The 15344-nt window shown below is 46.5% G+C and overlaps 1 protein-coding gene across 1 annotated transcript; it reads left to right on the top strand.

Moving 5' to 3' along the window:
• The first annotated feature begins 1721 nt into the window (after positions 1 to 1721).
• On the top strand, positions 1722 to 14921 carry LOC115404157 (aryl hydrocarbon receptor nuclear translocator-like protein 2). Its single transcript, XM_030113377.1, has 17 exons — positions 1722 to 1790; positions 7217 to 7328; positions 7409 to 7447; positions 7523 to 7564; positions 7762 to 7913; positions 7982 to 8064; positions 8151 to 8243; positions 8640 to 8757; positions 8847 to 8996; positions 11895 to 12129; positions 12511 to 12617; positions 13771 to 13921; positions 14006 to 14058; positions 14140 to 14251; positions 14342 to 14432; positions 14521 to 14632; positions 14702 to 14921. The coding sequence occupies exons 1-17, from the start codon at positions 1745 to 1747 to the stop codon at positions 14857 to 14859; spliced, it is 1854 nt and encodes a 617-aa protein (XP_029969237.1). The 5' UTR covers positions 1722 to 1744; the 3' UTR covers positions 14860 to 14921.
• The last annotated feature ends 423 nt before the right edge of the window (positions 14922 to 15344 follow it).

Below are 15344 nucleotides of genomic sequence, written 5' to 3'. Positions count from 1 at the left end.
ATCTACAGTGTAGGAAGGTGAGACGAAACTTCATTTCCATTGTGTGTCTTGTTTGTACAGCTGTTTTCATACTTTTCAAATGATAAAAGATCTCAATTCCCCATAACTCCATTTCAAAACCACAAATATTACAAATTGTAATGCATTGTGATCAGGAATTTAAATTGTGCTGTCTTACAGGAGCCCAAAACTGAAACTTTATGTTTTTCTGAATTCAAAAACAAGTCAATTTACAATGCAGAGAAATTAAAAACATAAGCAAAGCTTTTTTTTTTTTTTTAATGTAAATAAGCTGCTGTTTTCATGCTGAGAAAGTACCACAATAACAATAGTGTGTGTGTTTGTTTGGTGATAACATCTGTGGCCATTCAGACGGCCTTACGCTGGTCCCAGTGGTCATTAACACATAAGGACAAGCTTTCACATGTCTGTGACAGACAGCGTTCACGTGGTGACAGATGGCCACTGACTTCCTGATATCTTTAACGTGATAAATCGGAGCAGCGCTCTCAGAGCGTCACTGGGACATCCTGGAAGGTAATGAAAATGACTGACTTTGACACAGTTAAAATGGCCACATTTGGGATAAAATAAAATCTTCATTTACTATTCATGAAAAAAAGGAACTAAATGTACAAAGTAAGATAATTTAGGTAAAATTAGCAGCTTAAATACCCCAAAATCATACATTAAAAGTTAGAAGACTTCAGGAAATCCTCCACAAGTTTTTAAAACTCCTCTTGTAAATAGTGTTTGTTGTGTATTTACACTTTAGCTTCAATTCTATTTTTACTGTGTGTACTATTCTGTGTGGAATAGTACACATACAATAATACTACTACAAAGAACGTCTCTCTGAAAATAATATTCCATTCTGTTCCATTCCATTCTATTCTCTTCTATTTGTAGGTCCCATTGTGCCCTTCCCCCCACATCCACGCCTGTTTCTGCTGGTCATGTTCCCAGAAATCTGATCGGAGTGAGATGTCTTCCCGTCGTAGATCATTGCGACAGACAGAGGGAGAGGATCTCTGTCTGATGACGTTCGGCGCTTATTTTCTATTTTTTCTATTTTTTTTTTTTTTTTTATAGGTCATCAAAATGAGAAACGTGCGGAGGAAGTCACATCTCAGCGTCACGGATGGACCGGGGCGCATTTTAAACGTTCTATATATTTATTAGGGCTGGACAACACGCACTTCCTGGTCCATGTCTGCCTTTATGGGAAAGTAACATCCAGCCCTTTCTTCCCTTGCAAAGTTCTTCTTTTATATTTTTTTTATTAGCGATCAGATGTCCACAGTGGAATCAATAGGCAAAATAAATAAAGTTTACTGTGTTATTTTTCCAGTAAATTAAAGTATGCTGGAGACAGAGGAGCTGAATGAATGAATGAATTAAAGCTCAGTGAAGTGATCATGAATGAGACGTAAAATCGAGGAAGCGTGAAATCAGTCTTCTTTATTTCCTCGAGGACATGGGTGTTCCGTTCTCACCCGACCTTCACGTTTCTACCCCCCCCCCCCCCCCTCCTCCTCCTCCTTTGTGCAAAGAAAAAAAAACTACAAGAGGAGGAGGGTGGTGCGAGGGAGGGAAAAAGAATGAAGTCAATTATACAACCCTCTCCAGAGCGCCCTCCTCTCCTCTCCTCTCCTCTCCTCCGCGCTACTCCTCCGGCTGACGGCTCCCCATGCGGCGCGCAGCTCCGGAGCCTTCCCGGGCGCACCGGTCCCAGTCTGCAGGCATGTCGGCGGCCGGGAGCTCGGACGGGACGGCGGACCGCCCGGCAGGTACGCATCTCATCAGCACTGGAATTCCTACTTTTTAAATGTCATTTAATTGTCGCAGACTTTTTTTTTCTATTTATTTATTTTTTTTACGAATCCACAATAACTAAATTAGAGATAAAGAAAGAAATACGGTCCTTTATTGTTTGATTCACGCGGTTGGAGTCTAATCCTTCGCCCAGAAGCAGCTTAATCGTTGTGAATTAACTTTATGTTAGCGCGAGGAAGGGGGTTCACCGGGTACGCACGAGTCTGGGTTCGAGCCCCGCGCCGCGTCGCCCCCCCCGGCAGAGCGACCCGCTGCTGCACCGCGGCATCCGGACAGGACACCTGCCCGCTACTACTACTAACCCCCTGGACCGAGCACGCTAACCGGCGACCGGCTCCGTGCCGCGCGCGTCCCGGTTCAAGTCGCTTCATTCATTATTCCGTTGTGCGTGCGCGTGTCCGAGTGGAGGCAAGGGGAGGGGGGGTTGCGTGCATGCGCGCGCGCGGGGGAATACTCATAGATAAACTCCAGCAAACACGTCACTGTCGCCATGGCGACGGGTTTTCTCCCGGCCTCGAAACTTATTGTTCGTCCAGATAAACTTATCGAGTTTTTTTTTTTTTTTTTTTGCGGATGTAGATGAATATAAAAGATAACCTTGACCAAACGGCGCCCCCCTGCGGGGCTCAGCGCGGCCTCGCGCCCTCGGAGGGTTTTATTCTTCCCCCGGTCGTTCGCTCGGTCGCTCGGTCGGTCTGCTCAGTGGAAAGTGGGTCAGTGGATCAGTGGAGCAGTGGAGCAGCGCTGCGCGCGCCGAGCGGCAGAGGGAGGCAGCGGCTTCCCGCCGGCTCTCTCCCGGCTCTCCCCCGGCTCTCCACCGGCTCTCCACCGGCTCTCCACCGGCTCTCTCCCGCAGAGGCACGCAGGAATGTCAGCTCTCCACACCTCCAAAACCCGGGGCACGGCCATAGATCTCCCATTATTCCCACCAAATGCCTTTAAACCAGGCGGGGTCTGCACATCCGGTCTCTAAAGGAGTTCAGCTTCAGACTGACACTCTATATTTAATTTAAATTACTTAATGTTGACATATGTTTTCATAAATTCCCAAACCGGCCTCCCATAGGGTCTGATCCAGCCCATAGGAGGACCCTCCAGAGTGAAAACTGGAGCTGCACACTACACTAATGTACATCCCCTTGGGGAAATTCCTTTCCCTGCATCAGCCCGTCTTATTTCTAGAATGTGGCGGCAGCCGCACCAAGGTGCAGCAGGTTGTCAGGGATCTGGCTGAGGTGATGTGACCACCGGGGGATTTGATTTTACAGACTGACCATCACATGTATTTCATTATTTTAAGCAATGTCTTTGAACCAAATTCAAAATACTTCTTTGTCTGCCTTTCTGTGTGGAGTTCGACTGGACTTTCTCCAGTTTACACTCACAATCCAAATGTCTGAGATTGAAGCTAAGTGGTGATTTTAAAGCCCCAACATGACAACCTTTCAAGTGAAAGTGCATCATTTTTCCATTTTGGTTTCAGAAAAGTTTCCTGTTTTGACAGTTATGTTGTGAAAACCATGTAGTTGGCGTGTCAGGCCCGTGGACGGACGATAAAACTGCATTTCATGGTCTGGTGTTGGTTTGGTTTTGCTTTAGTCTGCCTGGAATTGTGAAAATGTTAGTAAACAGGTGTAATATCAGCAGGCTGAAGTCAGCCAACTGTGGGTTTATGATGCTGTTTACAACCCTGGGGTCTCTGTTTGCTTTGAAGAGCGTAACCGCGTTAAACTCGGGACGCCTCGTTCCGCCTTGTTTCCTGTTGATCATCTACAATTCCACTAAATCCTCAACCTGCGAGGATGTTTCTCAGTGTGAGGCGGTTCTCACGCGTGAGCGCCAAGCGCATCCTGCTGTGATTCTCACAGTATCAGTGACCACCGAGGTGCAAATATACAGCGATTAAAAATGTTTACGCAGCATTGCCTGTGTGGATTACAGAGCCGTTTAGCTAAGGCTGTACAGCCAGACATCTCAGGAACAAAAACACACAGTAATTACGCACGACAAAGGGTTTCCTGTTCGTAATTACACTCGTAAATGCTGCATTTAAAGATGTGCACTGCTGCACATGCTGATTCAGGAAAATGAATACAAAAATTAATTCTTCAGACATTCATTCTTTGATTTACTTCAGATATTTAACTTTTCTTGATTACATATACTATCTTAGATGCACCTTTCACACAGGAAGAACATGCAAACTACAGTTACTTTTCTAGTGTTTTTGCCTCTCTGTAGCTATTTTGTCACATTTTTGTAATTTTTTTTGTTTCCTGCTTATTTTCTCACTTTAATGTTGCTTTTTTTGGGCAGTTGTTTCTTGTCTTACTTCCTGGTTGCCATTTTTCTCTTGAAAATTTTTTAAGCTGACTAGTTTATCCATGAATTTCACTTTGTGACTTATTTTATCCATTTTGTGTCTTTCTATTTGATTTTGTGTTCATTTGGGCACATCTTTTGTGTCTTTTTTTATGGTCACTCGGGCCTTTTTTGTATGGTTATTTTATGTCTTTATTGTCATTTTGTCTTTTTTTTTTTGGTCCTTTTGTGTGTTTTTATGGCCATTTTGTGTTTTTACGGTCTTTTTGTGTCTTTTTGTGTTTCTTTTTATTACACATATCTTTACAAACATTCAGCAGCACTAATGCTGAGGCAGAAAGTACATCTGCGCTTTCGCCAGCTGTAGCTCGCCGTCTTACAGCGGCTTATCGGAGACGGCCGGAGTTCGCTTGTTGCCAACGCGTGTAATTTCTATTGTTTGGGATCTTTCCACCGTCGTTAATGTAAAGCAGGCCTCTCTTTATCGCCGTCTAATTCCTGGAGGTCATTCATGTGGGATTAAACGCCGCAGAGCTGCATGTAGGTCGAATCACGAGTCGGTTCCACCCAGGTGGAGGTCTGGCTGGCGGCTTGACTCGGGTTCTGAAGCGTCTCTTCCTAGAAGTCGTGTTGTCGTGCCGGCTTCTCTGGGAAAATGTCACCCTTCACCAGGAAGCAGGAAAAACGGCGTGCGCCTCAGGCATTCGTTCCCACTCGCAGGAGTTTTCACAATAGATGTGAAAATATTCAGTCATGACAGTAATGAGGGTTTTCAACCAAGCTTTTGGATGCTTGACAGGTTTTTCCAAGAAAGCATGAAACAGTTTGAGCATTCCAAACCTGTTTTTAGAAGGTGTAAAAACCAATAATGGGATCATTTTTGCCCATTTTGTAAGATATATCTTCATTTGTCCCACAAACTGGAAATTTGCATCGTAAAACAAGAACAACAGTAGCAGTTAAAATATGTAATCAGACAAGGACTGTGACATTACTTACATTCTTATAAGAGTAATTAATAGGCAATAAAGTCAACAATGTAACAACTATTTAACAGTGTAGTAGAATATTGGACTAATATTGGACTAATAACATTTTATTTTTACATGAAGCAGCATTTAAAAATAAATCCTTTCAAAGTGTTATAATTACAACCAGTCATGTATACAACAATCCCAATAATATATAAATATGAGTAAAAACTTTTTTTTGGCAGGTTTTGTGCAACACATAAGTGTAATGGAGTGGTTATTTTCATTTACTAAGGGCACATATTATTAATTTTTTATTCTTTTTTGTTGTTATTAGATTTATTACGTTCAAAATTCTGAAATTACTGATTGAAATATATTGATTGAAGTGTTTCTGGGAAGGCTTTGACCCGTCCGGTCCTGACTATAAAGGAGGTCAGAGGTCATAAAGGTGAGGCTGTGCAGGGAAGTGAAGGTGTGAGGAATCCGTTTATATTGGATGGGAAACTCGTCGTGGGTTGAGACGTGTTTTAGAGAAGTGGAGCCGAACTCAAAGCTGTCAGGAACAAAAAAACTCTCAGATTTCTGGAGATACGCTTTCTCCTCTGTGCCAACAACAGATGACGTCCATTAAGAACCATTTCAGATATTCAAGATGAGGTTGATCTTCGGCGTCCGACGGTTCAGCTGAGAAAACAATGGATTATTTATTAAATCAAACAGGCCTACCTTTTCTCCAGGAGCATGTGGCTCGGCCCCGGCCAGCGAGTCACGCTCGGCGGCTTCACCTTTTTATCAGCACCGTTTCCTGACAAATCGATGTCACAATTTAAAGTGTGTTAGCCCCGACGAGGAAGTAGGTCAGAGCCGGTGTTATTATATAAGCGTTTAGTAAGACGATAACCCAAATCTAATTTGCTCTCACGTGCCTCTTTGTCAAGTCACGAACCTGGATCATCGTTGATGGTTTTGATTTGACAGCGTTTCCTAGTAACAGATGAAAACAGTGCAGAACTGTGTGTGTGTGTGTGTGTGTGTGTGTGTGTACTGTCATTCTAACTGTGTGCTCTACAGCTGTTTGAAAACTTTCTGAAAACGGTTTGAAAGGCGGAACTTTTTGAACATTGCAAAATGTTTCCATGTAAACGTGAAACTTTTCTGCAGTGCAAAAACCGATGTGTGTTAGATTTCCAGTAGAGGATCAGTGAAATGATCTTTGATTCTAATGTCTCATGTCCTGAACCCCTCCAGTGATGCTGCAGGAGTGTGTGTGCGGCTGCGAGGCCGGTGGGGTTTTGGTCTGGCACGAGACAAATGTGACATTAGAAGACGGAGGGGAAGAAAATGGTCGGCCGTCGCGCTCCGAGGAATGTTTTTGGGTCAGCGTTTCACGTGGCACACTTCCCCGGAGGAGCATTCCTGACGGAGATATAAGCCTTTCTACTATAACCGTCCTCTGTCTCTGCAGAGCGTCCGTGAGTCACCCTGATTGTTTGAACGCGGAGCGGTTCACGGCCCAGGCTTTTCAGGTTATGCCTACGTAAACCGCGCCGTGACGTAACCTAAAAACTGGACGGCGTTCAGCAAGTAGGGTAGGGCTCCAGATTCTCCTGGGGTCGGCGCAGCACTTTCCAAACTTCTGTAGGGGTCACTTAAAAAAAAAAAAAAAAAAAAGAAACTGAGGAGGTTATTTCACTCTGCATTATTTCAATTCCCACAGTGATTGAATTAAACGCTGAGCTTAACTTTCTGACGTTACCGTAAAGACAGACTACATCCTGAAATAATCTCCCGTCTTACTTTAAGCCTCTACGTTCACCAGGTAGCAATCATGAGCTCTGCAAGTCAAGGCGGCCACACATTTCATTTCATGCATTGCAGAAACGTAAAGGAGAAAAGTGTTTGTGCTGCATGCATCATTAGTGATTATTCGTCTGCGGATTCCCGTCTGTGAAGACCTGCTGTTTGGAGCTTTGTTGACTGACGAGCTAAAATAATGTAAAAGCAGGTTAAATATCATATAAAGAAAAATTCTAAAATTCGCCGTCGTATTCACCGCCGGTGGCTTTTTCCCCGTCTCTGTTCAGACGCCGCCGCAGAGGAGGAAGGGCCGAGCCAGGCGGGCTCCTCGCTGCCAACTGTCGAGCTGCCAAGAAAGAGGAAGGGGGACGTGGAGGAGAGGTCAGACACCCCCGGACAGTAAGTCGTCTTCCTGCCGTCGCTCCCGTCCTGTTGGTTTATTCTGTCCTCTGAGTGACGCTGAGTGTCCGCCCTGACAGGGACAGTCTGGACTACCACATGGACGACGAGCTCAGCAGGTACTCTGTCCTCAGACGATCGTCTCTCGCTCTCTCTCCTCTCTCTCTTCAACATGTCTATCCTTCTGTTTGCAGATCTGAAGGGGATGATCAGCAGATCAAAATGAAATGCTTCAGGTGATTCTATTGTCAGATTAACTTTGCCAAATGCTTCTCAGAATAGATTCTCAATTTGTTCATGGAGTCAGAAGCTATTTTAAACCGACAATGACTTCCCGAGTCCTGAAATACCTTCGCGAAGGAGAGGCGGCGGATGCAGCCTGCAGGCACGCCGGCTCTTTGTGCTGAGACTGACGAGCCGCTCGTCCCCGCAGGGAGCCTCACCGCCAGATCGAGAAGCGGCGGAGGGACAAAATGAACAACCTCATCGACGAGCTGTCCGCCATGATCCCCGCCTGCATGGCCCGCAAGCTGGACAAGCTGACCGTGCTGCGCAAGGCCGTGCAGCACCTGAAAGCCCTCAAAGGTAGAGCCGGGGCCGGAGGTGTCAGGTGATGTTGGTGCGCCGGAGCCTAAACGCTGCTGTGTTTCCAGCTGGGACGAGCAACGCCTTCACTGACACCGCCTGCAAGCCTTACTTCCTGCCGCATGACGACCTCAGGCACCTGCTGCTCCGGGTAGATCGCACTCAGCACCGGGCGCCTCTCCTTCCTCAAAGCGCCGACCTGCCCCGCTAACGCCTGCTTGCTTTCCCGTCTCGCAGGACGCCGACGGATTCCTGCTGGTCGTCAGTTGCGACCGGGCGAAAATCCTCTTCATCTCTGAGTCCGTCTGCAAGATCCTCAACTTCAGTCAGGTGCGTTTGGCTCGGCGGTTCTGAGCTCGGCGTCCTTCCTCTCTGCAGTCTTTAAGTCGTTTCACATTTTTCGAAAGGTTCCGGAGCAACACCTGCTCCACATTTCAGATTTTTCCAGATTTGAGAGACTTTGAGAGGAATTGGGATTAAGTGGGATGGAAGAGAAAAGCTGCTAAAGAAACCTGACCCCACATTTGAGAGGAAGCATGTGTTATATGTAGACTTATCTCTCAGCCATGACTGGATCCAGGAAGTGGAGATTGTCTGCATCCAAAACCTTCAGTTTCAGTCCAGATGGGTTTACTTTACACCGATAAAGTACCTGGACCCGCTTTATGTGATTTAAAGCTGATGATACGAGTCGATAAACACATTTCTGGTGCTTGTGTTTGACAGCTGGAGCTGACCGGGCAGAGCTTGTTTGACTTCATTCACCACAAAGACATCAACAAGGTGAAGGAGCAGCTGTCGTCCTCGGAGCTGTACCCCCGCCAGAGACTCATCGACGCAGCAAGTCAGTCCTCCGCCGCCGCCGCCGCCGCGAGACAGAATCCCGGCAGGAGGACGTGTCCCTGACGTGCTCTTCTGTCTGTCTGAGTGCAGCCGGGGCCCAGCTGCCGGTGGACGCCCCCGTCGGCCCGTCCAACCTGTCCACCGGGGCCCGCCGCTCCTTCTTCTGCCGCATGAAGCACAGCCGGACGGCGGGGAAGGCCGAGGACAGCCAGTCGCTCCCCAGCACGTCCAAAAAGAAAGGCCAGTTCACACCCAGCACGCTGACTCTGTAGAACGAGGGACGAAAACTGACGATTTTCTGAACCAATCGGTGCCTGATGTGTGTCTTTTTTTGGAAAAAAATACCAAAAATAAGTATCAGCAGGCAAGCAACGTTTTCTTCTCAGTGGAAATGCATAAAAGAGCAAGTAGAGTAGAGGTGTACCCGTTCTGAGGCTACATCGTGTTGGGGTTAATCCCTGCAGACTGCGGGAAAAGGAAGAGTACTCCTCTTTCTGGGCTGTGAGAATAAACTGAGACACCTGGAGAAAAAGAACAAACACTCTGTCCTCCCCTCGGTGTTTGAAGATTTTTTTTTCCCGGCTTTTATGTCTCTGTGATCTTCCTTTAAAACATTTTCACTATCGCTGCTAATAACAAAACATCAGTTTCACGCCACGCCGTTTTCCTTTCTATTTAGACTCTGCCATAAAAACGAGGACGAACCGGTTAAACCAGACCGAGGCTGTCAGAGTTTTTCATATATTTTATATTCCAGTGGCGTCAAAAACACTCGCTGGTCATGTTGCCACATGCACAGACGCAGCTGAGCACCATCTCCAGCTATCACCCATTTATCTGGCACTGCTAATTTCATTTATTTGCTATTTCAAGCGGAGGAAACCCGAGATGGAAGTGTTAGCAAGGCGCTACACATCAGACGCGGGTCGTCTCCGCCCAGAGAAGTTAAGCTGGGATTAGCGTCAGCTGTTTCGTTTACACTTTCTGGGTTGAAGACAAGGCCTGGTCGTCACGTGGACGTTTGTGCCGCGCTCAAGGCAAGACGTCTGGGCCGGTCCAGACGCCCGAGAACTGCTGGTAGCGCTCAAATGACAGAAAGTCGGTGTGAACTGGTTCTGCTGGTCTTCAGACCCTCATATTTTCAGGCCATGTCAGATTCCCTTTGCTCAGACGGATCTCTAAGAAAACCCACAGTTCTTAGATCTCTGAGGTACAATGCAGTCAGATTTACTACACAAACGGACTGCAATACGGCTCACTATCACTCTTCCTGTGCTATTTTAAATCCCGCTGTGTGTGCTAACGCTCCAGATGAGTCAGCGGAGGCCGAATGAGTCGATTCCTGAAGAGGCCGGAGCTCTGCGTGCGTTCGTACGTACGTTCGTTCGTAGGCAGGCCGTCACGTTCGGCTTCGGGGCATTCTGGCACAGCCCCGCACGGCAGAGGAGACGGGATGTGTTTCAGAGGATTAAAAACAAAAAAGATGTTTGAGCGCGTTTCCAGGCAATGAGGTCAGTGTTTGAGTCTGCTGGTGGAAAACAAGTCGAACGCAGTGGAAATTTCTGGAGTTTTTTTTGTGTTTTTTTTTTTGGCTGGAAGATGAAGCGATGTGATGAGATCTGGTGGAGATGAGCTTCAAAATTTCCCACTGAATTGACTACAGTGGCGTGATCTCAGTCCATTGATAAAAAGCACACACACTCTTCTTCTGGATGTGTGTCAGGGCCAGCAAGGCATTTCTCTTTTCCTTTTTTTTTTTTTAATTTTCCATCTCCGATTGATGCCAGGACTCACGTGTTGTCCTGCAAAGGAAGGAGGTCAGTGTTATAGCATTGTATAACCCCCGGAGTAAGAAGATGGTTCAAACTCCACTTAACTGTAAGCCTGTGGACGGCTGCTAATAGTAGGAGAAGAGCGCCACACAGTGGAGAATCTCAGCAACTGCAGGAGAGGGAGGGCGCAGCATTGCAGCTCAGGTGGAACCTGCACATACTGATGAACAGTCCCCAGTTTCTTTATGTACGATATGAGCATCGCTGTTTTTCAGGCAGCACAATTTTTGCTTACTTTCATGTGCATGTTTTTAAAAATTGATGACAGTCCAGAGCTGAGGCTATCTGTCTGCAGTTTGCATGTTCTTTCCTGTACTAGAGTTAGTTTTACTGCTCGAATATGTTTGAGGCTAATGGGTGACACTAAATGATGCATTTTTTGTGTCCTTTAAAGAAGGTTTAAACCATTTAAAGTGATTGTTAATGCATTTCTAAAGTTAAAAAGTTGAATTCTTTTTTCCTTTTTGAGGTTTTAACTATTACAGATTTTTTTTTTTTACCTGTTTTGTCCAATTTATATTTTTTCGTCCCTATTTGGCCAGAAGATTAAAGTTCTCTTGTGCAAATGGAATAAAAACATGGAGAAAAAGATAACAGAAGAGAGCTAAAGAGCCACATGTGCTGTCCGGTCCTGTTTTTGGAAGTCCTTCCACTTAATGGAACGGAATAATACACTTATTCATTAAAACGCTTTCAGCACAACCAGATAATGACACATTTATCTGATTCTGGCATTGAAATCATGGAGAGGAGTTCTCCTCAAGGCCGGGAGTGGACAGTTCTGCTCCCATCTGTGGTCACATTTGTGATAATAGAACTCTAGCATGCGTGTATATATTAGCCTTTGCATATATAAGTTTTTGTGTAGCTCAGTTATCCGATGCTTTCAGTCTGGAGTCGATCAGTTTCTTTTACATCAGTAGCTTTATGTATGTCTGTTTTTTTTTAATTCATGTGAAACAATGATAAAATGTGATTATTGGATTATAAAAGTAATTAGTTATCTTATTGAAACAAGTAAACTACATAAACTTTAAAGTTTTTTTCTTGTGGTGCAAAGTATACATGATGAAAATGTTCATAAACCAAGAAATTTCTACTGAAAATTGCAAGAATTTCAACATAGAGCCAATTTTAATGATGCAAAATAGAATAAAATGACATTTTCATTCATAACTGTTTGGCTTTTGTGAAAATTTAGAGATTTTCATCACGTTTTCAAACATTAAAATTAAAATTTTACAGTTATTATGGTTTTATTATGTGTCCACCGAGCTGAAGCCTCCTGTTTCAACTGTTCCCACAGACTCCCACCGATACTGCACGCTCCACTGCACCGGCTACATGCGCAGCTGGCCCAGCAGCCAGCTGGAGGCGGAGGGCGACGGCGACAAGGAGCCGTCCAGCCTGACCTGCCTGGTGACGGTGTGCCGCCTGCTGCCCCACGTCTCCCACCAGCCGCCCAAAGACGTCCAGATCAAGCCCACCGAGTTCGTCACCCGCTGTGCGATCGACGGCAAGTTCACTTTTGTAGATCAACAGTGAGTCATCCGTTTCTCTCTCTGCACGTCCCACACGCACTATTTCACACCGCGGTCGTGCATATGATCTCCCCCTGAGAAAGGAATGGCAGAGGTGGTGGTGAGGGAGGCATGGAGTTGTTTTTTTTTAGTGGAACTGTCACTGGAGATAATCCTGTAATTCTGTCTTTGCCATTGTTTCTCAGTAGGAGCTGTGCATCTTGACGGAAGCTTCTCATTTAATGGGAAGTAATTACACAACACAAGTACATAATGCTTTTGATTTGTCAACTTTTGTTGGACGAGAGATCCATTCTGCAATATCCACACCGGTTGAAGTTGTCCTGTGGCGCGGCGGGGGGAAAGCCGGGATGGCTGAACACTCTTCCTGTCTCTTCCCAGAGCCACGCCCATCATCGGCTACCTGCCGCAGGAGGTCCTGGGCACGTCCTGCTACGAGTACTTCCACCAAGACGACCTGCAGCACCTGGCAGAGAAACACAGGCAAGGTGATGGAGCAAAAAGCAGCGGAGAGCCTGTTCTGACGGGAGATTATGAAATAATTCAGCTTTAAAAAGGGGCCAGAGCTGGAAATGTTTGAGAAAGTGGAAACTAAAAGACTTTCATGACAAGAGGGAAGAGTTGTGAAGAGTGTCTGGAAGGTCTGTTACTCTAAAAGAATTTATACATAATTATGCATGAGTATAAATGAAAAAATTAATTAAATTGGTAAAAGTATGAAGTCTCTGAACAGACGGTGCTGCTGACTCTCGATTTCTGGAAATAGATGATTCTTAAAACGTCTTTTTACTTGAGGAGCATTTGATTAATTATTCACTGTCACTAGTTAGAAATAGCATGTAGAAAAGTAATTTTGAAATGGAATAAGTATTCAGTTAATATTTACACAATTTGTATATTTGATGAAAATTGATAACCTTGAACGTAAAACAGACGACAGAATGCAGAGAAACGATGTATGAATCTCTCAAATGCTTTTTATTTATTAACAAATGTAATAAATGCAACCAAAAGATCTTCAATGACTGGAGATAAAAGATTGTTTTTGAAGATAGATTTCCCTCTCAATTACAGTTGTGTTTTTTTTATCCTTATTGGCTTTAATGCATTTTTAATCTCTGATATTATTAATGTCCATGAAACACAGGAAACTATGAGAGAAAAGCAAAAAATGCAAACATGTGGAATATCATAGTTCTAAATTACTATTATATTTTGTTGTGTTAGATTTTTTTTTAATCATATTTTGGAAGAGATGCCGATGTTTTGTTAAAAAGTAAACCAAGAAAACGTTGTAAAACTTCTGTACTGTTGAGAAAACACAACGTAAAACAGGATTAATTCTGCTGCATTCGCAAAAACCATGTGACGAAAGCAAACCGGCTGCCTCCACCACCAGATGGTGAAACCTGTCTTCTGACACGGTGAAGAGGTGAGAGGTCAAAAGCTTTATGAGTGTTTGTGCAGTGCTGCTCATGACGCAGGCAGCCTGAGCACCGAATGAATCACCTGCTATTCTTTTATGTTTCCGGAAAGGATTGACGAGTTTGATCCAGTTAAACCCTCACTGTGTACACATGTTAAAACTCTGAGGAAGTCGTTGCTCTGTGCTGACGCTCTGTGTTTGCGCTCTCGCTTCAGCTCTCCACACCAAGGAGAAGGTGGAGACTCAGAGCTACAAGTTCAAAACCAAACACGGCTCCTACGTCCACCTCCAGAGCCAGTGGTCCAGTTTCACCAATCCCTGGACCAAGGAGGTGGAGTTCATCGTGTCCTCGAACAGGGTCGTCTCGTGAGTACCGTGAACACAGCACGCCGGCTTCTCGTTCCCAGAAGGCTCAAAACTTTGACGTGTAATGCTGTGTTTCGCCAACAGGGGGCCCGGTCACACAAAAGATGAGGAGAGAGGTGGTTTCAAAGCCCTTCAGGGTAAGACCTGCACAGTGCGGCCTGCTGCCCGCCCAGACGGGAGCGAGCGAGATCCTCACTGCCTTGCTTTAATCCTACCAGACGACTCGAAGCAGATCCCGGTCATCCCCGGCCTCTCCAGCGGCGTGGGCCCCATGATCTACGCCGGCAGCATCGGGACGCAAATCGCAAACGAGCTGATCGAGTCCAACAGGTATCGGTTCGAGCAGGTGCATCGGTGCAGCTCGTACAGCCGCAGGCCGCGTCCGCGCTCAGATAAAGCGTTTCCTCTGCCTCTCGCCAGGATCAACTCGTCTCCGTCAAGTGGAGCTTCCAGTCCGTTCGGGCCGGTCCGGGAAAAATCCCCCCTGGTGTCCCCCCAGGCCGGCAAGAGCGTGAGTCACACTTAGATTTCATCGTCTCAGCTGTGATCAGTGTGTGCCGGTGCGGCGCCGCGTCTCACCGCTCGCCGTTTGCCCGCAGGCGCCCGGCAGGGAGGACGCGGCCGGCAGCTCATCGGACACGCAGCTGGACTCGCGGACGACGACGACGACGACGACGGGCGCCAGCAGCAGCGCCACTTCTGAGAGTTCAGGTACTCTCAGATGGAACGCATGGAATCCGTTTTCAGACTGGCGTTGACGCCTCGCTCTTCCGTCCCCAGGCGAGCCGTCCCAGCTGGAGCTGGACAGCATGGTGGTGCCGGGCCTGAGCAGCTTCAGCAGCGACGAGGCCGCCATGGCGGTCATCATGAGCCTGCTGGAGACGGACGTCAACATGAGCCAGTCGGGGGACTTCGAGGAGATGCACTGGCCCTTCTAGAGCGCGACAACGCCGCCGCCGCCGCCGCCGCCGTCGTTCGTACCAAAGGCCCTCGCCGTCATACTTGAAGACTGCCGGATGGAGTGTGAGCTGATAGGAAACTCTGTGGTCATGCTTGAAAGCAGTGGGGCCGCCGGCGCCCTCCTCGGCTTCCTCGAGGTTAAAAGGGGGGGGCGACTCGGACCGAGACTCGCCCCGCCGCCCTCCGGTCTGGAGGAGTCCGACTCTGGTCCTGTCCAGTGCTGCTAGAGAAACTCTTGAACTCCTGTGGCGTCAAGACAAGTCTTTCATTATGTGTTTTTATAGGGATCCCCCAACATTTTTATGAAAGCTATTTTTTTTGTGTGTTTGTGTCCCGTAAGGTTGAAAAAAAGAATGTCTATCTTTTAAATTACGATTGCAGACGAGCGCTGCGATCTCGCTGAGGCCCCAAAGGTTGCACTGCCGCCACATTCCGCTTCGGAGAGCCCCCCGTCGCCCCCCCC

Source organism: Salarias fasciatus, chromosome 17 (genome assembly GCF_902148845.1).
Source record: "Salarias fasciatus chromosome 17, fSalaFa1.1, whole genome shotgun sequence".
In the NCBI taxonomy this organism is placed as follows: domain Eukaryota; kingdom Metazoa; phylum Chordata; class Actinopteri; order Blenniiformes; family Blenniidae; genus Salarias; species Salarias fasciatus.
The sequence above is the reverse complement of the archived record's forward strand: the minus strand, read 5'-3'. Positions and strand labels throughout refer to the sequence as shown.